General features: G+C 35.1%; 2 protein-coding genes across 2 annotated transcripts in view; both read left to right on the top strand.

The window, feature by feature from the left end:
* The window catches only part of LOC107734487 (myosin light chain kinase, smooth muscle-like), a 108,814-nt gene extending 86,766 nt beyond the window's left edge, over positions 1 to 22,048 (top strand). Inside the window, exons 19-32 of the mRNA XM_016546459.1 lie at positions 4,753 to 4,800; positions 5,798 to 5,925; positions 7,371 to 7,524; positions 11,086 to 11,391; positions 11,584 to 11,616; positions 12,239 to 12,329; positions 12,531 to 12,734; positions 13,386 to 13,603; positions 13,766 to 13,889; positions 17,567 to 17,719; positions 17,968 to 18,091; positions 18,243 to 18,333; positions 19,840 to 19,965; positions 20,743 to 22,048. Of these exons, the coding sequence (XP_016401945.1) occupies positions 4,753 to 4,800; positions 5,798 to 5,925; positions 7,371 to 7,524; positions 11,086 to 11,391; positions 11,584 to 11,616; positions 12,239 to 12,329; positions 12,531 to 12,734; positions 13,386 to 13,603; positions 13,766 to 13,889; positions 17,567 to 17,719; positions 17,968 to 18,091; positions 18,243 to 18,333; positions 19,840 to 19,965; positions 20,743 to 20,981 (2,039 nt within the window). The 3' untranslated portion in view covers positions 20,982 to 22,048. The remainder of the gene's footprint in view (positions 1 to 4,752; positions 4,801 to 5,797; positions 5,926 to 7,370; positions 7,525 to 11,085; positions 11,392 to 11,583; positions 11,617 to 12,238; positions 12,330 to 12,530; positions 12,735 to 13,385; positions 13,604 to 13,765; positions 13,890 to 17,566; positions 17,720 to 17,967; positions 18,092 to 18,242; positions 18,334 to 19,839; positions 19,966 to 20,742) is intronic.
* A 2,079-nt stretch (positions 22,049 to 24,127) lies between these two features.
* LOC107734486 (formin-like protein 2) overlaps positions 24,128 to 27,346 on the top strand; it is an 88,935-nt gene continuing 85,716 nt past the window's right edge. The window contains exon 1 of the mRNA XM_016546458.1: positions 24,128 to 24,515. Coding sequence (XP_016401944.1) covers positions 24,402 to 24,515 — 114 coding nt within the window. The 5' untranslated portion in view covers positions 24,128 to 24,401. The remainder of the gene's footprint in view (positions 24,516 to 27,346) is intronic.

The raw sequence follows: 27,346 nt of genomic DNA, 5'->3' as shown, positions 1-27,346 counted from the left end.
TCATGGAAAATCTGTGATTAAAAATCGTGAAGCTATAAAAATAAGCAGTGGTGTCGTAGATAATGGAAAACTCTAACCTCCAAGTACCTCTGAATCGCTGGTGGATATTGAACCCAATTGGTGTCCTTATTGTGTTATGTTCCTCTGTCATAATGGCTTATTTCTGTTCTCTATGTTATTAGTTGTGCTTGCAAGCGTCATTGTTACCATTCCACAGAAATTGGTAATTTGAAACCAACTCATCCCACTATGTATGTGCTACCATTGAATATGGAACCTGCATGTTCAAATCCTTTGGCATGCATCAAATTCAGTCAGAATGTATTTTTGTACATTTTTCCCTGTTTATCCTGTTGCTACAAATCTTCCAATCTTAAGTACACAACAAGTATATTTAGAACAGTACTTGCGCATATATATATATAAATCATTTAACTGAAATTAAGTGTCTGAAAACATTACGTTCAATTCACACTTAAGTACATTAAAGTATGCAACTTTTTTCACAGGGGCAAACAATTCAGCAACAGAATGTTAAAGGATGCCAATCGATAACTGCAGCAAAATCTTATTTTGCATGGTAGTAATAAGTATAACAGGATAGTAAGAAATGACACTTCATTTAAGTTCTTTTACCATGAAGAAATTGGGCTGATCTTGAGCATTAAAAAAAACCCTCTCCTGTTCATGTGTTTATACTACGTTTTTTACCTTTAACTAAAAGTTCTTATTTTTATTATGTCTCACCATACATCACCATGCAGATGTTTGAGTGAATACATTAGATGCACTGTGTTTCTTTCTTTTTGTCTGTCTGCTTATTTTCAGCAGTGGTTGACAGTGTGAAGTGGTCTTATATTGGATGATTTGTTGAAGCAGTGAAGGGCAGAGATTATCTGTTTCTCTAAGTGTCTTGAATTTGTCAGGCCTTTAGACAGATACGTTTGATCCTGTGGCCCCAGACAATGTAGACTAAACATTATGAAACATAATAGTGGGATGCTGTTGCCCTGTGTGTGTGTGTGTGTGTGTGTGTTGTTTCAGTGGTATCCTAAAGCATTTGCTCTGACTTTGCCTTTACTCACTGCCTCTGTATTGGTCTAATAAACCTGTGATTTACACTTATGTCTTAACAAAGCTTACTGGATTTTGTTGGATCTGTATGTTAACTCTTAAGGTTTGTCGGGGCATTTTGAACATGATATGTTATGCTCCCAATGATCTAAATCCAACAGCCAAATTCAGACATGTTGCCATTTGTTGGGAAAGTAAGAACCATCTTGAACACTAAAAAGATTATAGACAGTAACACTCAGCACAGAGAATAAAGTATGTGAGAAACACTTCCGTTTGACATCAGGATTACCTGCTACCATGTGCAATGACTTATATTCAGTTAATTTGTTTATTAGCTTACCAACACAACATTACCATAAGCTCATGCATGCAGAATATGCAAGGGACATAATCTTTTGCATATTTACTGCTTTGAGTGAGTAGACTGCATTTTTAATCTGATGTGAATGACAACAAGGAAATTAAGGATTTAGGTAGGATTTAGGTCTGTTTAATAGGCTGTACAGTTTTAAGGTCACATCTAACGTGTGCTCATGCATTTTTTTTTGGTCTACTGGAATTTTTTGGAAAGTATTTTGATAGATTTGTTGGCTGAACACCCAGAAGCACAACAGTACAACCAATCGAAAGGGCTGTACTTCCAATTCTTGTAGCCTTATTGCCATGTCAGACTGTTTACTCCAAAAGAGTAGTTTTGTGTATTCAGTTACCAATGGTGATTTGTTTATTTGTTGAATGTTTACATGGACAAGTACTGTTAACCACTTAGTATTGCTTCCCTTTCTGTAGACACAAAACACAAGCGATTTGAGAGTGCGTCATTAGACTATTAACTTCAAAATTATTAAATATTTAGCCCTAGTCTAATCTAGTCTAATCTTTTTAGTAATCTGGACAAACATTTGGACAAACACCGAAATGTATGAACATACTGTAATGACAGCAACAGAAATGTGAAATTATTTACATATATATTAGGGCTGTCAATCGATTAAAATTTTTTATCGAATTAATCACATCCTTTTTCTGTGATTAATCGCGATTAATCACACACTTCATGAAATTAAGCATAGACCATTTATCTTGTTTATTTTGTCATAATTTGCTATATCCAGCAAAGTAAACCAAAAGATTGAAGGGTTATTCTCAAAAATCTATATTTTCTGCAAGCTTTTTTCAAGATAAATTTAGATGTCTTTCCAAAAAAGGACACTTAGAATTCAGTGGCCTCGTTTCGCTTCGACGGCTTTCAGCCTCACCCTGCTTCATTCTGCTACATAAATAAATCATTAGCTCATCCATGAACATGATTTCTGCCCGAGTCCCGTCGGATTGCATCGGCTGTGGGGATGAAGACCACAACTCCCATGATTCCACACTCAGTCACGGCGTCATCAAACTACGCCTTTGATTCTTTGTTTGTTTTGAATGCACGCCCTCTAGCGGCGAAAAATTACATATTGTGCCTTTAAGCATTGGTCTCCCATAGTATTATACATTTAAATCATGATAAACACAGTTAAAACCACACATATAGAACCTCAATGCCATGGTAAAAATATAAATATATGTTTTTTAGGTAGCCTATTTGTATGAAAAACAGTAGTCTAAAAACAAATGCACACATGCTATAGCTTAATCACAAATACATGCTACAAGTATACAGTATACCATTATTCTTTTAATAAAATTCAGTGTGAATATCCCACATTTCTACCACAATACCATGCTCGCGCCAAGCGGCAGTTTGAACTTTGATCCGAGCGGATAAACGGTCTGTGTGGCGCAGTTTCGTTCCGCTTTTGGCACATAAACATTATATCGAACATTTATCGAACTCTTCATATCGTTTTATTGAGGAAAATTATATCACGATAATTATTGTTATCGAATTATCGCACAGCCCTAATATATATATATACAGGTGCATCTCAATAAATTAGAATGTCGTGGAAAAGTTCATTTATTTCAGTAATTCAACTCAAATTGTGAAACTCGTGTATTAAAGTGTGAATTCTTTGTATTGTATTTATATTATAAATATATTTGAATTGCTTTGTTTGTTATGCGTTAAATAATGTGATTGGCATATGCTGTTATATAATATTTAAATTTTAATTGTCTGTGCAAACATACATTATGCAATGGCATCAAAATGTATTTAAAATGTATTTGGACACTTAAGCAAGCAAGCAAACCAAACAAATAAATAAATTTGCATTAAATAACAAAAATATCAAAATAAGTGGCTTTATTTTAAGGAAATATAGCACAAAAAATGTTTTAGAATATGAAACATTAAATATTTTGTTCAGAACAAAGACAATGTCTTTGACACTTTCTGGGTGTCAAACGTTGTGGAAAATGTTTATAGTTAACTTGAGGAGAACTAACTTCATACCTGCACAAAAAAAAATTACCCTGACACCAATCATTTATTAAACCTAAGTTAGTTTAAAAAACGTTTGCATCATTTGTTTACAGATGCCACTTTGATTTATGTATCGCTATGTGTGTCTAATTCAATGAATTTCAGATATTTTAAGTGTGACTTTAGTGTCCAAATATTTCTGGGCCCTCTGCACATGTGCTAAAATCACAATTTACATAAAATACGTGAACATACCCATGAGATCACATTGCCTCAGCATCCAAAATTTCACAGTCAGTAGGTTTTCTTAATAGCAGGTTATATTGATCTTGATATGAGACTTATTTAGGCGTTGAATATCTGCAGATTTTACTATATTTGTTGTGCTACAATTGATTTATTATGAAAGTACTATAAGTTAGGTAGATATGATCAACTCCATTATGATCTCAGTTCAGCTTCAGATCTGTTTTGCCCAAATTTTAGAGATTCAAGTGAAAGCTCACTGAAAGGCCATTTTGAGCCAGAAGCAAAAATAGTTTTGTGTTGGAAAGAGGATGTTTTCTTTTCCACGGCTACAGAGAAAGAGAGAAAGGAGTGAGAGAATGGAGGGATGAGATTGGAATGTCTTTACAACTGACAGAAAAACTCCTCCGAAGTTTGACATGGCTTCAGATCAGAATAGCTTCATTGCCACCGCTGCAGCTCTAGGCTTGTGTTTGTTGGCCTTGCCATCACATTGTTTCATGACAGCGATCAGATGTAAAATAAATAGTGCCAAAAGCTATTTCCTGGATTCTAGTTGGAGATATTTTTAGTATGACCAAAAAAGGCAAAGAGCAAAGAACCTTAGCAGCTGATCTCTCCTAGTACATCCAGAGAAAAACATCTCTCCCCATCTCTCTCATCATTCTGCCCTCCCTTCTTCAAGTTTTCTAAACGTGAGAGTGCATGTTGTCTCAGATACTCTATGAGTAGATCTACTGGTCAATGTTAACATTTGTGTGTTTGTGTGACTTGAAACCTGAAGGTATATCAAATGCAAACTAATTAAGGATAAAGTACCGCCAGCTGGTCAATATCATGATTACGGCAATTAATATAAATCCCCATATCTGACTTGTGATGCAGCCTGGAATTAATATGACACATGTTTGCTCATTTACACCAGAGAACTTGATTTGTTGGGTGGTTCACAATCACTTCTCTGGACTGAGGTTGTATGTTGATCTTATTTTCTTTCTCTCTGTTAACTATGATGTGATAATCTGAACGGTGTTTATTTCTTCTGTTATTCACTTCAGATGAGGCCAAAATAAAGAAACCCACACCCAAAACACTTCCTAAACAAGGTAGGGTCAAATCAATCACCATATGCATGGTTTAAAGATCAATTCTGGGTTAAACAACTGTCTGTGTGTATTTCTGTCACATGCTGTTGATTGCAACAGAAAATAATTTTGTCCTTTTTGTTGTAAAAAAGATAACACTTTAATTTAAGGTGTCCTTGTTACACATTACATGTACTTACTATTATAATAACAATAAATTATGCATACTTACATGCAAGTAACCCTAATCCTAACCCTAACTATATAGTAAATACACGTAGTTAATTAATATTACTCTGTACTTAAATGTATAATTACACTGTAATAAGGACACCTTAAAATTAAGTGTAACCTAAAAAAAATACCTACCAATGAGGTAAGAAAAATAATCTTAATTACAAAGAGGAAACAAGATTTATTTATTGTTTTTGCCCAATAGGCAGATTTGTTTTCATTTTTTAAGCAAAAAACAACAACATTTTGTTAGGTTTTTAGAAAACAAGACTCAATATCTTAAGTCATTTTGCTTCTCAAATAATATATTCAAGATTCAAGAATGTTCAGGTATTTATACTAAAACAACAAGACAAAAATGAAAAAGTATGAACGTCATTTTTGCAGTGTATACCAAGTTACTGAGTTACTGACAAAGATTGATTAGAATTGCAATGTATGAGCAGAAGTTCCTCCATCAAAATGATGATTTAGATTGTGCATCTAAGAAGCATGTTTATGGCAAATCACAGATGTTTTTGAAACGTTTGATCCTGGAACAGTTTTAGCATTTAAGTCTTTGTAGCATTTAGTTTCCCAAAAGTCATTTAAAATTTCAAGCTCATGTGATTTGATGTGTTTCAGGAGGAGCACAGGTGATCTTCTCATAGCAGCACATACTTTAAATCTCACTTTTATATTTTCTACACAGTCTGCTGTGCAGTTGTTCAATGCATTTCTAACTGCTGTGCAAGCAAATGGATCAGAGCCCAAGCTGTCTGTATAACTGTGCTGTGTGTGTCAGGTGCTCCTCCTCAGATCCAGCAGTTCCCTGACGATATGAAGATCCTGGCGGGTCAGGAGGTCAGTCTGCTGTGTCAGTTCACTGGAGCTCAGCCCATCAGCTGCACCTGGCTCAAGTTCCGCAAACCAGTAAGAGTCCTTTCACCTTTTAGCATGTGCAGAAACCCTGACCGAGAGAGAAGCACTGCTGAATGCTCATACTTAAACACGCAGATGCACATTCATTCACTCACGCACCAGTCCCCTTTAAATGCTTCCAACATGCTGCTATTTCAAATCGACTTTGGACTGGGATGTTCAAAAATGCTGTCTAGGCAGCTCACAGCTTTTCAGAAACAGCCATCATCTTTAATGAGCAAACACTGCAAGCTGGCATATCACTCTGTACACATGGCTCAGACACAACATGTTAGTTGTAAACATCTTTATTACTCTCATTTTTGTTTTCCAGTTAATTGACTTTCTAATTGAAACTGAACATTCAACTCTCAGGTTGTGTTCAAATCCCTATACCACTTGTGGTGTTTTCGGTCAAAAATGACTGGGGCACAAAAAATAGCTTAGAAATCTCTTGTTATGCAATATTATCACCTAGTATTGATATTAATCTTTTTGTCGGCTTGTTTTTGTTCATTTTTGGAACTGATTCATCGTAGGCCTCATTAATCTGAGCGTACGTACCTCAGTCTTTGAGTGGAAAAAAAAAGCGTTATTTGTGGATAATTTTGTCAATATTAAAATATGAAAAAAATTGCGGTGTTTATCACACTAGCATGCTCTAATGTTTAACCAATAAATTTGTTTTGAAAAGCTTTTATTTTGTACAAAATTGCAAAAAAAATAAAATAAAAATCACACTTGTGGTGTTTTCGGTCAAAAATGACCGGCCTACAAAAAATAGCTTATAAATCTCTTGTTATGCAATATTATCACCTAATATTGGTATCAATCTTTTTGTCAGCTTGTCTTCTTTCAATTAGGACTGGTCTTGTGTTTATTTTTGGAACTGATTCATCGTAGGCCTCATTAATCTGATCTTACATCAGTTTTGAGTGAAAAAAATATTTTTTTATTTGTGGATAATTTTGTCAATATGAAAAAAAATTGCGGTGTTTATCACACTAGCATGCTCTAATGTTTAACCAAGAAATTTAGGTAATAATTAGTAAGGTAGTCGTTAAGTTTAGGTATTTGGTAGGATTAGGGATGTAGAATAAGGTCATGTAGAATAAGGCATTAATATGTGCTTAATTAGTACTAATAAATGGCTAATATTCTAGTAATATGCATGCTAATAAGCAAGTAGTTAAGAGACCCTAAAATAATGTGTTACCGAAATTAGTTTTGAACTGGTTTGTTGGACTGGTTTTGTGTTTATTGATTCATTGTAGGCCTCATTAATCTGATCTTACATCAGTTTTTGAGTGAAAAAAGCGTTATTTGTAGATAATGTTGTCAATATTAAATACAATTTGCACTGTTTATCACACTAGCATGCTCTAATGTTTAAAGTAGCCTATGTCTGCAACTGGCACCGGTGTTTGTGTTGTTTATGCACACCTCTGCTCCCTCAGATTCAGGAAGGTCAGGGCATCTCGGTAGTGAGCACAGACAGCAGCAGTCAGCTGACCATCACAGAAGGACAGCAGGAGCACTGCGGCTGCTACACCATCGAGCTCAAGAACAGCTGCGGCGTGAGACAGGCCGCCCTCAACCTCACTATAGTCGGTAAGTGTGGACGCTAGTGGGCGTAGAATTAGGGTGGATGCTATAGGGACAAGTCCCTACCAATATCCAGTGACTACCAAACTGTCCTTAGCAATAATTTGGATCAAACAATTAAATATGTTTTTGTCATTTCAGACGCATCTGAAACCATACCATTGATATTACCAAAGAAGTTAAAGTAAATACGTTAGAAAACTGCACGCTTTCAAGCACGCAGATTTAATACATGGGCAGAGTAAGAATGTAAGGCAGTCGCAGCGTTCAGAAAAACAGTTAACATAAAGCTCACTTAAGGAATTAACAAAGTTGCGTCGATGAAATACGGTGTTTGACAAAACAGAGCAAACGGAAAGAGAAAGCGCGATCTATTAGCTCTCTAGGCTTTATAAAGCATACGAACAGAAAGACAAACGTTGTGCTAAAAGATGCACAATACACAATCTTCCAGCCTAGGATAAAGGCATTATGTACATTAACAATAATTTGCAACAAGTATAATGTGATTTTGAGTGTTGTGGAAAGTTACTTTTAAAAGTAATGCATTACAATAATGAGTTACTCCCTAAAAAAGTAACTAATTGCATTACTTAGTTACTTTTTATGGAAAGTACTGTGTTGTGTTACTTTTGGGTTACTTTTTCTCATCTGGACTGGGCTTGCTTGTATGTTTTTTTTATATAAAAAGTTATTTTTTGGCATATGTCAAAGCCCTTTCACACCAAAAGTGAAATAAATAAGCCTCAGGCTGAAGGAATTGTTAATTCAATTGTTAACATATTTAATTATTGCAGGTTTGCGTCATATTCTGAGTTTGCATTTCATTTTTAGGACTACTAAATCTGTCTTTGTGAAAGTGAGATGAGTAATTGCGTGTTCATATTTAAAGCTACAGAAGCCATCGTGTTTACACATTGCACACAACGCCTCTGCACTTACTACAGATTTTTCTCAACATGGGGACAGGAGAGCTGTTAGTCCATAAATGGGAAAACAAAGTAACTGGCGTTACTTATTTGAAAAAGTATATTTTACTGTAAATTAAAAATGAATGCATTACTTTACTAGTTACTTGAAAAAAAGTAATCCTATTACGTAACTCAAGTTACTTGTAATGCGTTACCCTCAACACTGGTGATTTTATGGTAAGTTTCACAACATTTGATAAAGCACAAAAATGTACTTTCACATACCAACTAAATTAAGGAGGTGTTCGCACAGGACGGGTTACTGCGTGTCCAGCATGTTTGCAAACAACTGAAAAACATTGCATTTGTCAACAAGAATGAGTTCTACCCAAGATGAGATTTGTTAGAAGATTTTAACGTACCGTCATGAATTTTTACATTTTAATTAATATAATATGAACAGTATACTGAACTAACTACATTACAAGAATGTTTAGCTTTGCCTGTACATTTATTTAAACTATTTACAGGCCCCATGAGGCATTAAGTTAAGCTGTTGATTTAAACACATTTCAGCGATCTATCCCTACAAATGTGTACAGTACAATAAATAAATTACCATCAATTAAGTACTCCAGTAAAAGTACAGATACCCTAATAAAATATTACTCCAGTAAAATTGTAAAATTGTAAGTACTCATTTTCAATTTTTACTTGATTAAACAAACAAAAGTACTTGATATTTAATAGACTTAAGTATAAAATGCAAAAAGTTCTAGAACCATGTTTCGCCAGAACTAGTCAATAAAAAATGCAGTGCAGACATTTAATATGTATTGCTTTATTATAATTGTGATGTGACATGTGGCCAAGTATAGTGACCCATACTAGGAATTAGTGCTCTGCATTTATCCCATCCAAAGTGCACACACACAGCAGTGAACACACACACACACCGTGAACACACACCCGGAGCAGTGGGCAGCCATTTTTTGCTGCGGCGCCCGGGGAGCAGTTGGGGGTTCGGTGCCTTGCTCAAAGGCACCTCAGTCGTGGTATTGAAGGTGGGAGAGAGCGCTGTACATTCACTCCCCCCACCTACAATCCCTGCTGGTACGAGACTCGAACCCGCGACCTTTGGGTTACGAGGCCGACTCTCTAACCATTAGGCCACGACTTCCCCTTAATGAAATATCATCAATTTAGTTTACTGATAATTCAAGTTTGCAAATGGTTGAAAAAACTACATTTAAACAGAGGAAAAGCAAAATTTGTGTAAATATTTAGTGACAAAAATTACGGATTTTGACAGATTTACAGATTCACATTAAGAAAGAATGTGTTAACAGGAATGCCATGCAAACATGCTAGTTTTATATCATTCGAAACTAGCAGCTGAAAAGATCATCAGTTCAAAATAACAATATGTGGTAATAAGTACAGATACTTTTAAAATGTACTTAAGTCCAATAATAAAGTAAATATACTTCATTGTTGTCTACCACTTGCTGATTACAATTCTGAAAAGAAAATTAAAAATCAAAAATGTTGTGAATGAAACAGCAGTGACAGTGACTATAGATAATCTCACCTCGTATTGAGGATGGCAGTAGTTAGTGAAACTGCAGACTGGACAATTATAGATATTAGACCGAAAATTTTTACTGTAATATAAACCCTGTTGCTTACTTTTGCACTCTGACAAATATGTAATGCATTTGTATTTTTTAAATGCCAGTAGAAATACCCCTGTCCCTCATATCTGAATGAAATTCACACCTTGTTGAAATTCACAAATTAACACCTTGAGGAACAGTTTATTAGAGTGTAAAGACATTCGTTGTCTGATGTGTAAAATCATAAAGCAATTGACTTTAAAAATGGCCTTCCACAATCATTTCACAGAACAAGTCATGGCTAGAAATCTTAGAAATGAATGAGAATGAATTGCAAACTGCAATCAAACCAGTCCACACCTGTTTCTAAGTATGCTGCGGCATCACATCTCTCTGTGTGCTTCACTATCATATCCACTGGTGTTTAGTAACAAGAACTGTACTGCCTGGCATTAATGGATTAGAAATGGTTTTGACATTTGTGACCCTGGACCACAAAACCAGTCTTAAGTGTCAATTTTTCAAAACTGAGATTTATACATTGTGACTTTACATTGATGTATGGTTTGTTAGGATAGGACAATACTAAATATTGAGAAAATCATCTTTAAAGTTGTCCAAATGAAGTTCAATGCATATTACTAATCAAAAATTAAGTTTTTATATATTTACGGTAGGAAATTTACTAAATATCTTCATGGAACATGATCTTTACTTAATATCCTAATGATTTTTGGCATAAAAGTAAAATCTATAATTTTGACCCATACAATGTATTGTTGGCTATTGCTACAAATATACCCCAGCGACTTAAGACTGGTTTTGTGCTCCAGGGTCACATTTGACCTTAGGCCTCAGCCTTGGTTTTAGGTGCATCTTTAAAGACAAAATTGACAATCTACTTATAGAAAGTTGACTGTTTCCTCTGTTACATCCACACAATGCTGGGCTGAAATGCTGCACATGTAGGTGATCTGACTACTTTAGTACATTTTAGGACAAAATGTCTCACAATCCAGCTTCTGTCTTGGTCTTCCCAGATAAGCCCGACCCTCCTGCTCGTGTCCCGGCATCCTCAGACATCCGTAAGTCCAGCCTCACACTGTCCTGGTACGGGCCGACATACGACGGCGGCAGCGCCGTCCAGTCCTACAACCTGGAGACGTGGAGCTCTGTGGACATGAAGTGGACAGATCTGGCGTCCTGTAACAGCACCTCCTATAACGTGCAGAACCTGCTTCCAGACAGGCAGTACAAGTTCCGAGTGCGAGCGGTGAATATTTATGGTGTGGGAGAGCCCAGCGCTGAGTCTGCACCCGTGCAGGTGGGGCTGGAGGCCGAGGAGGGTGAGCGCCACCTAGAGGATATCAAGAGTATTACAGGAGCCACAGAGAATGGATTACAATCTTAACTTTTGGTTACTGTATTTGGTTATTTCAGTTAAAATAAAAATAGACGAATAAATAAAATAAAGTAAAACCTAAAATTGACATAAAAAAAATTAAATGTGCTGTAATAACAGTCTGTTGCTTTTACAGAAAATAAAGATGAAGCTGAGCCTTCAGATGATGGTATGTGTCATGTTTGTGAAATTTAATCTTTGAAATCGTAAGTGTCAAGTTTCTGTGCTCTTTTTTTTCTGTTTCCCTCTTTCATTTAGAGGAGATGGTGAGGTTGTACATAACCAAACGTGTCAAATTGAACATACTGTATGTGAAAAAGAGGGGTGGGGGGGATACAGAAAAGCATTGCACTGTAAATCTTTAACAATTGCATAGTTCATATTATTTTCAAGTGTTTGCTTTTAGTTTCCAAATACATGTCTTCAATTGTTCAAACATAGGCATTTTTCAAATCATTTGACCTTATGAATATAAGCGCATTTAATAATTAAATAAAAAAATAAAAATGAACTACCTTAGCTTTTTTGTAAATAATTATCCCAGAATAATAATAATAATTTTAGGGGTATCTTTACAAAAAACACTGCCATCATGTTGATGTGTATTTCTCTCATGCTAGTAATCAGAGACAAAGAGGTCATAAAACGTGTGCTGTTAGAATGTGATATTTCATTCTGAATTACTACAGGAAGGTTTTTCAAAACCCTTGAGGAAAATAAGAGTTAAATATTGCAATTTGACAGATTATAGACAATCCAGAATGATAGGGATCCATTCCCTCTCTTTTCAGAATCAGAGAAGGAACCGCATTACAGAAATGTGACGATCAGGACAGATGTGAAGGTGAAGGACCTGTATGATGTGGAAGACAGACTGGGCACGTGAGTATGATAAAATAGCATCAATTATTTGATATTACCTTACACCATAAAGGAAACTTTACTGCTGGCATCCTTCTACTTTGCTGTTGTCCTATAATCTGTCAAAAAAAATGCTAAAACAGACGTAAATTTCCTGTAAGAAAACAGGATCTGGAAGTTTTCATTTTTTCAGTCTTATTTATTTTTCTTTCTTTTTTTTAGAGGGAAATTCGGGACTGTTTTCAAACTGATAGAAAAGTCCACAAAAAAGGTGTGGGCTGGCAAATTCATAAAAGCATATTCTGCCAAAGAAAAAGACAATGTCAGACAGGAAATAGCGATCATGAATGACCTGCATCACCCAAAGCTTGTGCAGTGTGTCGACGCTTTTGAGGGAAAGACTGACATTGTAATGGTGCTGGACATGTAAGTTTGTATGTGTTTAATGAGCTTTAATCTTAGATTAGTGAATGCAAATTGGCTGTTTTCTAGTTCTTTGGCTTTCACCAGCTCATATCAAGCCTGTAAACAACAGCTCAATAAAAAGAATGTTATTATTTTAGTGTTATTGTGGTTGTTTTCAAATACACATTTTTATGCACTTATTTATATAACACAAATACTTAAACAGAAATTAATAATTGTAATAGAAATTATTAATTGTCAAGTAACAGTATGTCAGCCTGTTATGCAAAACATTGTTTTAATTCCAATATGCCAAAAATGTGTCACTTTTAAGTGATTGTTACCTGCAGATCATTAACTATTAGAACACACCATCCTCATACTAAAATAATAAAAAAAAAGCTTTCTATTTTTATCAGTAAGTGAAAAGTCAGTAAAATAAGAATTTGCTCTGCATGTTCATTTTAGTCACTACAAAGCACATCATGCCATTTCGATTCCTGAACGTCCTAGGATGAAAAAATCCCAGAGAATTTCTAAATGAAGTCAAATAGCACTCAAATTGAGTTTTATCGGGGATAAATACATTCCTGTTTGAGGTTGTCAGTATTTCACAGTACATACGGTATGTGAATGTGTCTGGTGTATTGGCTGAATGCTGGTGTTCCTCAGGATCTCTGGAGGAGAGCTGTTTGAGAGGATCATAGACGAGGACTTTGAGCTGACGGAGAGAGAGGTGATCAAATACATGCTTCAGATTGTGGATGGAGTCAATTTCATCCATAAGAAAGGCATCGTCCACCTGGATCTCAAACCTGAGAACATCATGTGTGTCAATAAGACCGGCAGCAAAATCAAACTCATTGACTTTGGACTGGCACGCAGACTGGGTCAGTAGAAAACCCTCACACTGGGTTTTTGTGGGGTTTTAACATTTCGAAAATGTCATTGAAAACATGTATTTATTTCAAATTGAAGTTCTAACATCATGTATAGTTCTAAAATGGAATGATGGAATTGTGGGTTGTTGTGTGTGCTTTGTCTGGCTGTAGAGAATGCTGGCTCTCTGAAAGTCCTGTTTGGCACCCCAGAGTTTGTGGCTCCAGAGGTGATTAATTATGAGGCCATCAGTTACACGACAGACATGTGGAGTATAGGAGTCATCTGCTACATCCTGTGAGTACACAACCATTATGAAGAGATATTACCTTTATGACCATGAAATCTGCAGACTTTATCCCATTTTATATGCAATTCAATTTTGTGCAATTTTTCGTGCTGATCTTGGGGTAAAATCTGCAGAATTATGTGGAATAAATGCATACATGAGCTGAGAGTACTACACTCCTATTGGTAACTGTTTTCAGACATTTAATTGATTTCTTTGAAATATATTTACAGTGTATTGTCAAATGTACTGACAAGCATTTAAGGTAAACTAAAATATAATTTAATGTCATTTCTATACAAACCTGAAGTTGCAATTTAGTACATTTTAACTGAATTAACGTTAAATATAATATCCTATAACACACTATAGTTGATATTATAATTGAGTACTTTACATGTGCTTTAGTATGTTAGTCAACACATCAAAATAAGTGTACTTGTTTAAGGCACAACAACAGATTATTAAAACAATGATTTAAAATGTACTTTAAAAGTAAAACGTAAATTTGGCTTTATTACAAAATGCATGTTTAAAAAAGTGTACTTAAATGGGTTAAGAAACATAGTCGTGACGTTTTCATTATTATAATGTTTTTTGCAAGTACAGTTTTATTTAAAAAGACAAGTGCACATGCGGTACAGTTAAGATCACTTCTTTTCCACAAGGGTGATCATCCCACACCATTTCACAACATTGTTTGGGAAGAATGTTGAAGTTGAATGAGAAGAAAGTGTGAGCTTTCGCTTAGCTTTCCTTTCCTGAAATGGAAATCACCTCTGCAAGGCGTTTGCCATTTTTCTTTAAGAAAATAGAGTAATACACCAGCCCCTAATGAGTACTATTTTGTTATCTTTTTTTAGTCTTTTTTTTATCAGCTATCAGAAAGATGTGGCTGTAGATCTCTTGTGTTTGTCTGTGCTTTCTGTCAGTTATCCAGTGTTATCCAGAATAATTATTTCTTCCCGGTGTGACTTTGGGTTAGTGTAACCCAATGAAGTCAGTGAAAGCAGTAAATCCAACAATGTCTACTTCATCATGTTTGATATGCAAATATCTAAGATCTTAAAATTATCTACAAGAAAAAAAAAGAAGAAGAAAAATACTTTTTTAACAAGTAAACAGCCTTTTAGTAGCCTATAATTGTACAAAAGTCCCCCTTCAGGTTGTCTTTTTGTTGTGAAATCTTTAAGTAATCTATAAAGTACACATTAGAATATTTCCTTTTTTTTTTTGTTTAGCAAATTTTATATATATTAAGGCACGTTGCTGCAGCAGTGAACAGCCGTGATTTATTATGCAGTAATGTGACATCACGCTACATCCATCACCTCATGCACCCTGCATTTGAGAAGGACAGAGAGCGCGACAATGTTGGAGGGTTATGTGGCACAATCCTTCTTTCTGGGGGGGGTTTGGTGCTGCATGTTCAGGATTCTTTGATGAATAGTTTTTCAAAACAGCCTATTTTTTGTAACAATGGAAACATCTTTACTGCCATTTTTTTATTAATTTAGTGCATCCTTACTGAATAAAAGTTTTCCTTTCAATCAGAAATGATTCTAATATGCTGATTTGGTGCTCAAGAAACATGTCTTATTAAGGGCTCAGAACTTGCTCTTTCATATTTTCATAATAGACTTAATGAATTTCATTGATTTAGTTCTCACTTAAGTATCAACTTTAGCCCTATTCAGATGGTAATTGTTTCTCATGTGGACGTCTGTAAAAATAAATGTACATGGCACCTCAGCAATAAAACTCGGATTCTTATAAATATAAAACTTGGATTCAGATGGCAATTTATTGTGAGTTCTATGATCCTATGAGGACCGCGCTGTTCACATGGCCAGTCGCATGATTATCTGCTTTAATAAAAATATCATATGCTTGGAATAATGAGAATAAATTCATATTTAATAATATCCTATTCATTAATTGAATATTAAATCTCCTGTTTAAAAATCTGAAAATAGATATGTTTTTAATATAATGCTGATAATGCTTTTGCGCGGGTGGAGAGAAAAAAACCCCAACATTCTGGATTTGAACCGCAATAAAATCAAAGACCAACCCCTGTAAATGTTAAAAATAGCTTGCATCCCCATGATAAACAATTACTGTCTGAATCTGGCTTTTGTCTAAGATTTTTCTCTTCAAATTTTCAGACCAAAATAAGACCATTGTTAACATTTTTTTTTATTTCATATGGAGGAGCATATGGAAATAGAAATATAGTATTTGGTAGTTTTAATAACATCTTTTTACATTTTTATGTAATACATGTGTTATTACCATGTAATAAATCAAATAGCTGTAGTTCTGGTAAGTGGTACATATGTAAGACTCAGCCTTGCTCTTTAGCTGCTAACTGTGTGGATTTTTTGTTTGGTTAAATGTGTTACAGTAGTGTTTATACTCGACACATTCCATTTCACAGCTGTGTGTGTGTGTTGAGAGTAAAAAGCGCTACATTATGTGAGCTGAGACTAACATCAACGGTTCTTGGCTAAAGGAGGTTCTCCTGCAGGCCAAACATTTACAATGTTTCACACTGGCCTGGAGAGTTTCTGCACCGTCCTACTGAAAGAGGTCACAGCACAGGCCCTCAGAAGTGCTCAGGTTTAGCAGCACTCCAGAAACACTTCATTTCAGCCAGGAAACCCACACACACTCTTAAGATCAGTGTGAGGTGAAGGTAGACTCTGTAAATGGTTTAGACACAGAACAAACTCAACAGGCATATTATACAACTTGAGCAGTTGTATAATATACCTCGATAGTACACAAACATATTTCATGTTTATGCTAGTTTTGTGTCAGAACAAAGTATATTGATTTCATATTCCTTTAAATGGGTCATGAACTGAGAAATCAAAATTTTCTTGATCTTTTGTCATATAAGAGGTCATTGTACTATAAAAACATCCTGTAAGTTTCAGAACTAAAAACTTTCTTGTTAGTCTAAAAACAGCTTATATTGAAGCCAAACGACAGCTTGTGGAATGTGCCACTTTATGACGTAAAAGTGTGGATAAACACCACCTCCGCAGAGGAAGATCAACGCCTGCTTCTACATCAGTGCATTGTGATTGGCCGAAATCGCATCATATGACGCCTTTAAACATTAAATTTTGAAGTAGAAAGACTGAAATAGTATTTTCTTATACTCCAATAGCGTTTGTCACATTTACAACTTCAAAAAAAAATTATTTATTTATAACTTATAATAGCCATCATTTACAAGTCACTAATATAATGCGATCTGTAATTAATACAAATATGAATGCATATGAAAATACCAAAGTATTTTGGTACCCTTTACGTGTATTAGTTAATGTTCTGTTCAGAAATGTATAGATAATGTACAGTCAGACTTTTTTACATGTAAAAAGTACATGTAACATGTGCAACAAGGACACCTTACAAATAAAGTGTTACCAAAAACACTTTTGTTATAAAGTTTACAGGAAAACAGTGCGACAGAGAAAATAGCTATAAACTATTATATCTCCAAGACTTTATTCATGTGGACTCAGATCATATTTGCCAATGAAGCAGATTAAATCTCTCACAAGAAATGTAATGTTGTAACTGTGTGTTTAAGTGTCAAATATACTACTATATGAGGCATACGCCTAATGGTTTGTATAGTTCTTCTTTCATTGTTTCTTGTTCTCTTTAGCGTCAGTGGTTTGTCTCCCTTCATGGGGGACAATGACAACGAGACGCTTTCTAACGTGACCTCAGCGACGTGGGACTTTGAGGACGAGGCATTTGATGAGATCTCAGTCGAGGCCAAAGACTTTATCAGTAACCTGCTGAAGAAAGACATGAAGTGAGTGCCTTCAGAAAACACTTGAAAAAAAGAACTGTTGCCTTGTCCTTGAGTCATGTTGAATGTCTGATTTAGCTGATTTCCTCCGTCTTGCGTCACGCATCGGTTCTCCCTGAGGTGCAGCAGTAGGGTTCGGTTCTCTGTCAGAGATCATGCATTTTCTTTTTACGGTTTCATCAGTTTATTTTTCTCAGAGTGTAATTAACGTGACGCACAGTTACGGTGTCTGTGTGTGTTTTTGTCTGCAGAGCTCGCCTGAGCTGCGATCAGTGTTTCCAGCACCCCTGGCTCAAACAGGACACCACCAATATGGAGACCAAGAAGCTTTCCAAAGAGAGGATGAAGAAATACATTCTGAGAAGAAAGTGGCAGGTCAGGAGCTAAATGATAATCATCTGACATAAAATGTTGGTTTTTCTCCTTGCGTTATTGATAGTCTGATTGAAATTAGCTTCTTGCGGTGTGTTCTGTTACTGATGTGTTAGTGAATAAAGTCATAAATGCTTTGCTCACTCTTCTCCAGAAAACAGGGCATGCGGTTCGAGCTATCGGTCGACTGTCTAACATGGCATTGATGGCAGGCGTTCATGCCAAAAAGAGCTCCCCCACTGAAGGTGCACAACGTTTCTGTCCTCACCAACCCTTGCATAAAAGACTAATACTGACTCAGCTAGTGAACTGTCAGCACAGTAAGCCCTTGGGATGAAGAAGTGTGCGTACTGAAAATATGTGTCCTTGTGTACTGCATATGTCAATCTTAAGATAATGTCACATTTTCTGTACTATAATATTAATGAAATAGAAGACCACTTAAGCGTAGAGCATACTTTCATGTTTTTTTAATATACTTAATATTGCTTTTAAAACGTGCACTTTTAATAAAATTACAAACAATTGAAATTCAATTCACAAGACATTTTTAGATTTTAGTACATTTTAAATCATATTTTAATAATGTTATGTCATGCTTTAAAGAAGTATACTACTTATACTATCTATTGCACATGTAAAGTAAGTACTTAGATTGTTAATGTAATTATAATTTTAACTGTAGTGTTGTTCAGAATTTTAAAATATATTTGAAATGTATTTCATCATTTTACAGTTTGTTTACTAATTACAGTTTATTCATTATAAATGTGTAATTACGAATATATTTGAATACATGACATACAAGTTTTTAATAGAAATTACATTAAATTATATTTTAGTGTACCTTACATGCTTATCAGTACGTTCAGCAAGGCACTTTAACCATATTTGTGACCCTGTACCACAAAACCAGTCTTAAAGGGGTCATATGATGCAATTTCAAGTCAACATATTCTGTTACACCAAATACACAAAATAATGATCTTTAAAAAAGCATCATATGACCCTTTTAAGTGTCAATTTTTCAAAATTGAGATTTATACATCTGAATAAATAAGCTTTCCGTTGATGTATGGTTTGTTAGGATAGGACAATATTTGGCCGAGATACAACTATCTGAAAATCTGGAATCTGAGGGTGCAAAAAAATGAAAATATTGAGAAAATCGCCTTTAAAGTTGTCCAAATGAAGTTCTTAGCAATGCATATTACTAATCAAAAATTAAGTTTTGATATATTTACGGTAGGTAATTTACAAAATATCTTCATGGAACATGATCTTTACTTAATATCCTAATGATTTTTGGCATAAAATAAAAATCTATAATTTTGACCCATACGATGTATTGGACATTAGACTTAAGACTGGTTTTGTGCTCCAGGGTCACAATTATGAGATTAGTAAGTACTCTAATTGCATTTAATATTTACAATTAATTTTAAACAACATGCAATGAAGTGTCTGAAAACATTACATTCAATTCACACTTACTGTAAGATTTATTATTTTCTATTATTTTATTTTTAAGTATGCTGAAATGTACCTCTATTTCACAAGGAGATGAGATTATTAACCTGGTTAGTACTGTTAAAACTGCAGCCCACTTTAGAGAGTTATCATACTATGTGTATTGTATTAAAAGTGGTGTTCTGCACTCTTCCCTAGGTTTAAAACGAGTTGTGAAAAGTAAATTTAAAGTCTTTAACATGAGTATTTATATCCAAAACCTTCTTGTTTGTCTGTCGTAGCAGAGGATAAACAGTTTTCTGCTGAATTGGAGGAGAAAACTCTAATGAAACCCACGTTCAGTAATGTTATTAAAGACGTTGAGGTGGTGGAAGGCAGTGCTGCTCGATTCGACTGCAGAATCGAAGGTAAAATAATACGACTATGTACTGCTTAAACATTCTATTGATAAAGTCTGGTGCACTGATTAAATGTGAATAAATGTGGTGTGAAATAACATTTAAAATGTTGACGATGACTTTCCAATATGCTTAATACTTTGTACCAAATGTGTGGAACAGCCCACAACCATTTTCCAGTTCTACAAATATTATGAATAGCATTTACTTTTGAAAACTAAATGAAAACTAAATGTGAAAAAAAACCACTTTCTACTATCCTTTTGTACTTTTGCATTATATTTAGAGCCGCTAGAGGCATAGACACACTTCATCTTTAAGTGCACTACACTGTTAGACATTTCAAAGGGTTTTTTACAGTAACTTACTGGCAACACTGTTGCCAGTAAGTTACTGTAATTAAGATTTACAGTAGCAAACTGTATTTGGTTTACAGTTGCAAACTGTACTGTTTTACAGTAAATTACTGTAAAAAATCCAATTCATCAGTATACTACTGTAATAGTACTATTAAAAGGTTTATGCTGGTAAGATGTTTTAATGTTTTTAATAGGAATTCTCTTATGCAGTAAAAACAGTAATATTATGAAATTATATTACAATTTAAAATAACTGTTTTCTTTTTGAATATATAAAAAAAAAAGTTGTTTATTCCTGTGATGCAAAGCTGTATTTTCAGCATCATTACTCCAGTCTTCAGTGTCACATGATTGGTTGGTATTCATGCATTTATTTTAAGTTATTTATATATTTCAATATGCATATTTTGTAACTGTTTACTCTCAGGTTATCCTGACCCTGAGGTGGTGTGGTATAAGGACGACCAGCCGATTAAAGAGACGCGCCATTTTCAGATCGATTATGACGAAGATGGAAATTGCAGTCTTGTTATTTCTGAGGTCAGCGGTGATGATGACGCAAAGTACACCTGCAAGGCCATGAACAGCGTCGGGGAGGCCAGCTGCACCGCCGAACTCATCGTGGAGGTGATGGGACGAGAGGAGGAGGAGGAGGAGGAAGAGTAGAAGACAACCTCTTTTGTCACGTTTCTCTTTTACACCTGTCTTTCGGACTTTCAGATGATGAGGATGATGAAGACCTCAGATCACCTTTTGCTGCATTTCCTTCATTGCACTTCCAGTTTGTTCTTTTTGTATTTATGCAACAGCCAGATATCAGATTTGTTCATCACATGACATCAATATTACTCACATTCTTCATTGTCATGTTTTACTCCAACCAAACATTTCTAAACTCACATGTGTGTTTGTGTGATGATCATCGCTCGTGACTGTGTGAGCCGAGCTGTTACGACAGCTTTATTTAAGCACTGCAAACTCATGTAAGGTTGTGTGTTTTTGTTTGGAGACGTTTTCCTCCTCTTTCACCATCTGTCACAGTAGCAGCACTCAACAGATATTTGGAGACACGTGTTAAATGTATGTTTATTTGATTAGGAATGTCTGTGGATTATATTTCTTGAAATGTTTTTTAGATATATACGCGTTTGATAAAGTGCAGATTGCATTGTAATGAGAACACTACAAATGTAGTTATTCACTTTTAAAGAATACATTTTGATCACAAACACTGTAAGTTGTTGTGCTCACTTAAAAAACAGAGTCATTGAAAGTTGTTAAAAAAATGTATGACAGTCATAATCCAGTGCATCCTTGCTGCTTTTACACAACTAAGGAAAATATTAAAGGACACAATTAATTAAAATGTTATTTTACTAAGCTAATTCCAAAATAAATGAAGAGTAAAAATTAAAACGCATCATGTCCTACAACATCAAAAAAAAAAAAAATGTTGGGAAATTTTGTCTATTACAGAACATCACTTTTTTCCCCCCGTATTTTTCATATTTTGGTCACTGTTACTTTCTAGGATTGGAGACATCCTGAAGTATAGTCAGGGGCATTAAGTTCACCTTTGTTTCGAGTCTTAAATTAAAACAGGCCCGTTCTATGAGGTAACTAACAGCACACTCTTCGCCAGATGGCGCTGTGTTGTCACAACTATAAATTCAATGTCTTGTCTCAAGATATTTTGGACATAAAACAGTTGTGACCCTGGACCACAAAACCCCAAAGCGTCATTTAAAAAAAAAAAAAAAGAGAGATTTACACATTAAGCTGAATACATAAGGTTTCCATTGATGTATGGTTTGTTAGGATAGGACAATATTTGGCCGAGATACAACTATTTGAAAATCTGGAATCTGAGGGTGCAAAAAAATTGTTGTCCAAATGAAGTCCTTAGCAATGCATTTATTACTAATCAAAAATTAAGTTTTAATATATTTATGGTAGGAAATGTACAAAGTATCTTCATGGAACATGATCTTTACTTAATATCCTAATGATTTTTGGCATAAAAGAAAAATCGATAATTTTGACCCATACAATGTATTTTTGGCTATTGCTACAAATATACCCCAGCGACTTAACACTGCTTTTGTGCTACAATTCTGCAACAGTTAGACAAGACTTTAACCCAGTACTGGGAGGACGTGTAATCAACACAACATTTCAGGCCCCACTGTTGATTTTGAAATGGGAGACTGAATGTGAATAAGTTCAACTCCTGTCTGTGTCACAGCAAACATGGTTTAAAATGAGTGGAATCATCACTCAGTACAATGTGGTCTCTGTTTTGTGTCTCTGTATGGACTTTAAGAACATTGCTTCCTTCATCTGGCTCACAGACAAATTTAGCAACATCTGTCCTGCAACAGAGATTTTATTCTTCCTCCTTTATTTTTGGCATTTTATAAGTCCTTGTAGTGCCTTTGGGCCTCTGAGGGTCTCCCTCAGCGTCTTCGGTTTCAGCAGCTGTGGGCTTCCTGTGTCCCTTTTCTCTTTTGTATGAAGCCTGGTCTCTCCTTCCGCATATGGAGCTCAACAATGCATTAGCACTCATGTGTCTGAAAGTACAGAAATATTTTACTGTGTCAATGTGACACTTATGTGCATTTAACCATACATTATCACATGACTCATTAATGGTGACTAACGATGACAGGATCGTTGTAAAGACTTAAAGTCCCCCTGTAGTGAAAATCAAGTTTTTAATGTGAATTTAGAACCGCTAACTTGCATTATAACCCGTGGCAACAGTGTAAAATAGCCCAGAGTTCACACGCGTATGCTCGCGGGCACGGGACTAATTTGCATATTCATAGATCAGCGTATAGTAAATGAGGCAAGGGTGTAGAGTTACATTCAAGCTATTTTAAGGCATGAGAAAATTATTTTCACAAGAAAAAACATTTTAATATATCATTTTGATGATCAAAGATAAGTTTTAAGGGATAAAGTATTTGACTACAGGGGGACTTTAAGTAAGTAGTTAGCAAACGGTGTAGCCATCTATGAGTGCTAGAGTTGCCCAAATTCACTTTTAACAAATGTATGTTTAAATGTAAATACTTTTTCTTCTTGGAGACAATATAAGGGAGCAATTGTGAGCTATAAAGACACAACAGTGAAATTTAATTTAATTTTATTTAATTTTATTTAATTTAATTTAATTTTATTTTATTTTATTTTATTTTATTTTATTTTATTTTATTTTATTTTATTTTATTTTATTTTATTTTATTTTATTTTATTTTATTTTATTTTAATACATCTGACCCAGCAAGAACAGTTTATGTTTTTAAATATTGGCTATATTAAATTAAATTAAATTAAATTAAATTAAATTAAGAATACAGAATAAGGATTTTTAAAGCTAAATTGCATGGGTACTATGTGTGACTGATGACTGATGATTCCACAGGTGTCTCTTTCTATCTTTCCTCAAGCTGTTTAAAAAATGTGTGAGCAGTGTGTTTTAATCATTTATGTACCATATTTTAAATTTTGTCTTGTTTGTGCAATTTTAATTCCCCTGGCGTGTTTTTCTTCCCTTGTTTGCTGTCTATTCTGTAGCCTAATGTTATTGCTCACTGTAAAAAGTAAAGAGAGCGAAGAGAACTATTGAACTGCATCTATTTTATTTGCGCATGTTGTAAATAGGCTATAAATCATTAATTCAAAGGACTGCTGACAATGTTTTTACGATGATTCAATCAATCAGCTACCAAGCGAACCTCATGTATAATTCATGAGCAAAGTCTTCGCTGTGGTAGGGTGGGTCACTGCGCTCGCGGGGCGGAGTTGAAGCGCCAGCGCCTGTCGTGGTCCGCTGAAGTGCGTTTCAGAGTCTGAACCATGAAGAACAGAAGAGCTCACTGGGAGTAGTGCGGACGTTGTGCAATATGCAAATATGACACGTTATTTGTGTGAAGTTATAATGCAGCTGCGCGCGGACCCTGCTGCTGCCGCTGACCTCCATGAAGTGTTCAAGATAAAGTCGCACAGACAGTGATAACAGAGACCGGACTCATACAGGACAAACCCGCAGAATAAGAGTGTGAATGCGATACTGGAGGAGAGATGGGGAACGCAGGGAGCATGAACCAACACACTGACCCCAGAGGACACCACATGCCCCTCAAACTGCCCATGCCCGAGCCGGCCGAGCTGGAGGGGAGATTTGCGCTCGTCCTGGTCTGTACTAATGACCTTACGATTATCAGCTGAACAACCAGAGAGAAACCTGCACTTGCTTTTCACTTCTTTCTTTGTTGCACTTCTATTCTATTCTATTCTATTCTAACAGTCAAAGTATATAGATCCCGTTTGTAGACTTCTACAGAGATGTTTACTTTGCCATTTTACTTCAGGCTGCAATTCTGTTTAATTCTGTTAGCTTGGTAGTAGTTAGCTTGGTAGTAGTTGTTATTTTATTAATTTACATTTAAAAGTATATCAATTTGTTTTGTAGACATGTAAATAGTTGTTTACTTTGCTGCTGTTCTGTTAACTTGGTAGCAGCCTAGTTATTTGATTTATTTACATTCAAAAGTATATGGATACCTTTTTGATATATAAAGAGGTTTGATATGCCATTTTACTTTTATTCTATTCTATTCTATTCTATTCTATTCACTGGCCACCGTTCTGTTATTTACACTGGTCTGTTGAAAGTTTATAAATCAGTTTTGAGGACGTTTATTGATCATAAAACTGGAGATGGACTGTCCCATGGTAGATGGTATTTGATGGTAATACCAATACTTTGATGTATACTATGGTACTAAATTTAATTATCGCATTTCATATGCCATAGTTTTATACTTCAAAGAATATCATGTTACTACCACAATACAATGTCCAAAAAGCGATGACGTCCGCCAGGCGTCCAGAGCCCTCCAGCACCACACACGGCGTGTGTTTTCAGCATTGCATTGTAGATTGTCTGTGAATAAACATGTCAATTAAACCTAACGGAAAACATTTCACTGCGATGTATGAAGCTGATGACTAGGGGTGTGCGATATATATCGTCTGTGATAATATCGTAATTGTTGTTTTAACGATGTGCGATTTGACATTATCGAGTATTACAAAAACCAAACGAAACACACCTGAAGAGTACACGCACCTCTGGGTGGTACTTTTTGTTTGAAATCCAGGTGTGTCTCTCTGGGTTTTTTGTTCAGAGATGTTTAGTAACCTATTGTAAATCACTTTACAAATGCAGATGAACTGTGTTTATTATCATTTCTGTTTGATGTAATTTTGTTCATAAAGATATAAATCGTTCTGTCTTTGGGGCTGAAAGTGCTGCTACGTTACAGATTTGTTTTTTCTTGATATAGTTGTCCCTCTTCTGCCTTGAGAAAGTTTGCTTATCACAGACTTCAACCAAAGTTTTCTAGAGAATCAAATATCCGTTATGTCAGATACAAGTATTTATTATTTAATATCACCATTTTTAAGACATGTCATCATTGGTTTAAACTCCAGCATCATGTGCCATTGTCTTGACTGTTTCCAAATGTTCCCAACTCATCCATTCTTTTTAGCTTAATGCTGACTTCATTATGGCACAGGAAATGATGTCATACAGTTGGAATCTACGATCCTTTGCCTCCGTGTGTGTCTGAAGTATGCAAGGAATGTCTTAGATTAGTATGCAGCTACCTGAAGTGTGCCGTGTCTGGCCGTCTGCTAGGCCTGGTTTTATGGGGACATATAAATGTAGGTCAGACCTAATGCTTCACTAGCACTAGACAAAACCTTTCAATTAACACACACTCACACACACAGACTATTCAGAGAGCTGGAGGTTTCTTCAAGGAAAGCAGCTAGTGGCAGAATGGGGGAGTCAGTTCAGTCGGTCCCTAAGGAAATGGAGTTGGTTTGGCTCTCTTTCTTTCACAGACCCTCAGGCTGTGGTTATTTTACCAATTGAGGAGGCCAAACGAGTAGTTTCCATTCAATATCCTTAGGGAGAAAACACTCTCTTTCTCGCTTACTTTCTATTTGTTTGGCCACCTCGAGTCTCTGAGTGTGTAACTTGCTGTCTTTATTCGTGGTGGTTTAATAGCAGTCACAGTATTCTTGTTGTGGTAATTGCCCCAAGTCTCAGGCAGATGAATCCTGCTCTGTCTTTTTTAGCCAAAAATGTTATTGTTTTAAGTGAAATATATTAAAGTAAAGGATAATGTACAGCCAAATATGGTAATTATTTCAAAATAATACACTGAACTATATATTTATAGAGTAAATATTTGGTATAAACTAAACTGTGGTAATTTGGAAGAAAGTATTTAGAAACATTTTCTAATTTTAACTGATTAACATTTAGGTACACATCAAACAGTAATAGAGTTGTCATACAAATAGTTATAAACTGAACAAGGCCTAACAGGTTTCATAATGCTCAATATCACAACATAAAAAAAAAAATGTCCAACCTCCAAATAAATAAGCAATTTATAACTCCAACTAGTATAAGTATGTCATTTTTTACCTACTCACATATAGTAGACTCATGTATAACAATATATAATTATTATTATTTAATCAAAACAACCCAATTGCTGTTTGATTGATATTAATTGGAATGCATAATAATAAAAAAAACATGATTTTTGAACATTTTAGTTATTGATAACAGATATCTGTTTTTTCAAATGAACTCTACATATATTGTACATCCAACTTTACTTGCATACATACATTTACATATACATTTAGTCATTTAGCAGACACTTTTATCCAAAGCGACTTACAAATGAGGACAACAGAAGCAATCAAAACTAACAAAAGAGCAACAATATGTAAGTGCAAATGACATGTCTCGGTTTGCCTAACACAGTACACGTAGCAAGGTATTTATATATATATATATATATATACATAAAGAAAAACAAGTAGGCAGGTCACTCCACCAGGAGGGAACAGTTAATGAAAACGTCTGTGAAAGTGATTTTGTGTCTCTTTGAGATGGCACAATAAAGCGACGTTCACTTGCAGAACGCAAGCTTCTA

Source organism: Sinocyclocheilus rhinocerous, unplaced genomic scaffold, assembly GCF_001515625.1.
Source record: "Sinocyclocheilus rhinocerous isolate Xijiao unplaced genomic scaffold, SAMN03320098_v1.1 scaffold340, whole genome shotgun sequence".
NCBI lineage: Eukaryota > Metazoa > Chordata > Actinopteri > Cypriniformes > Cyprinidae > Sinocyclocheilus > Sinocyclocheilus rhinocerous.
The sequence above is the reverse complement of the archived record's forward strand: the minus strand, read 5'-3'. Positions and strand labels throughout refer to the sequence as shown.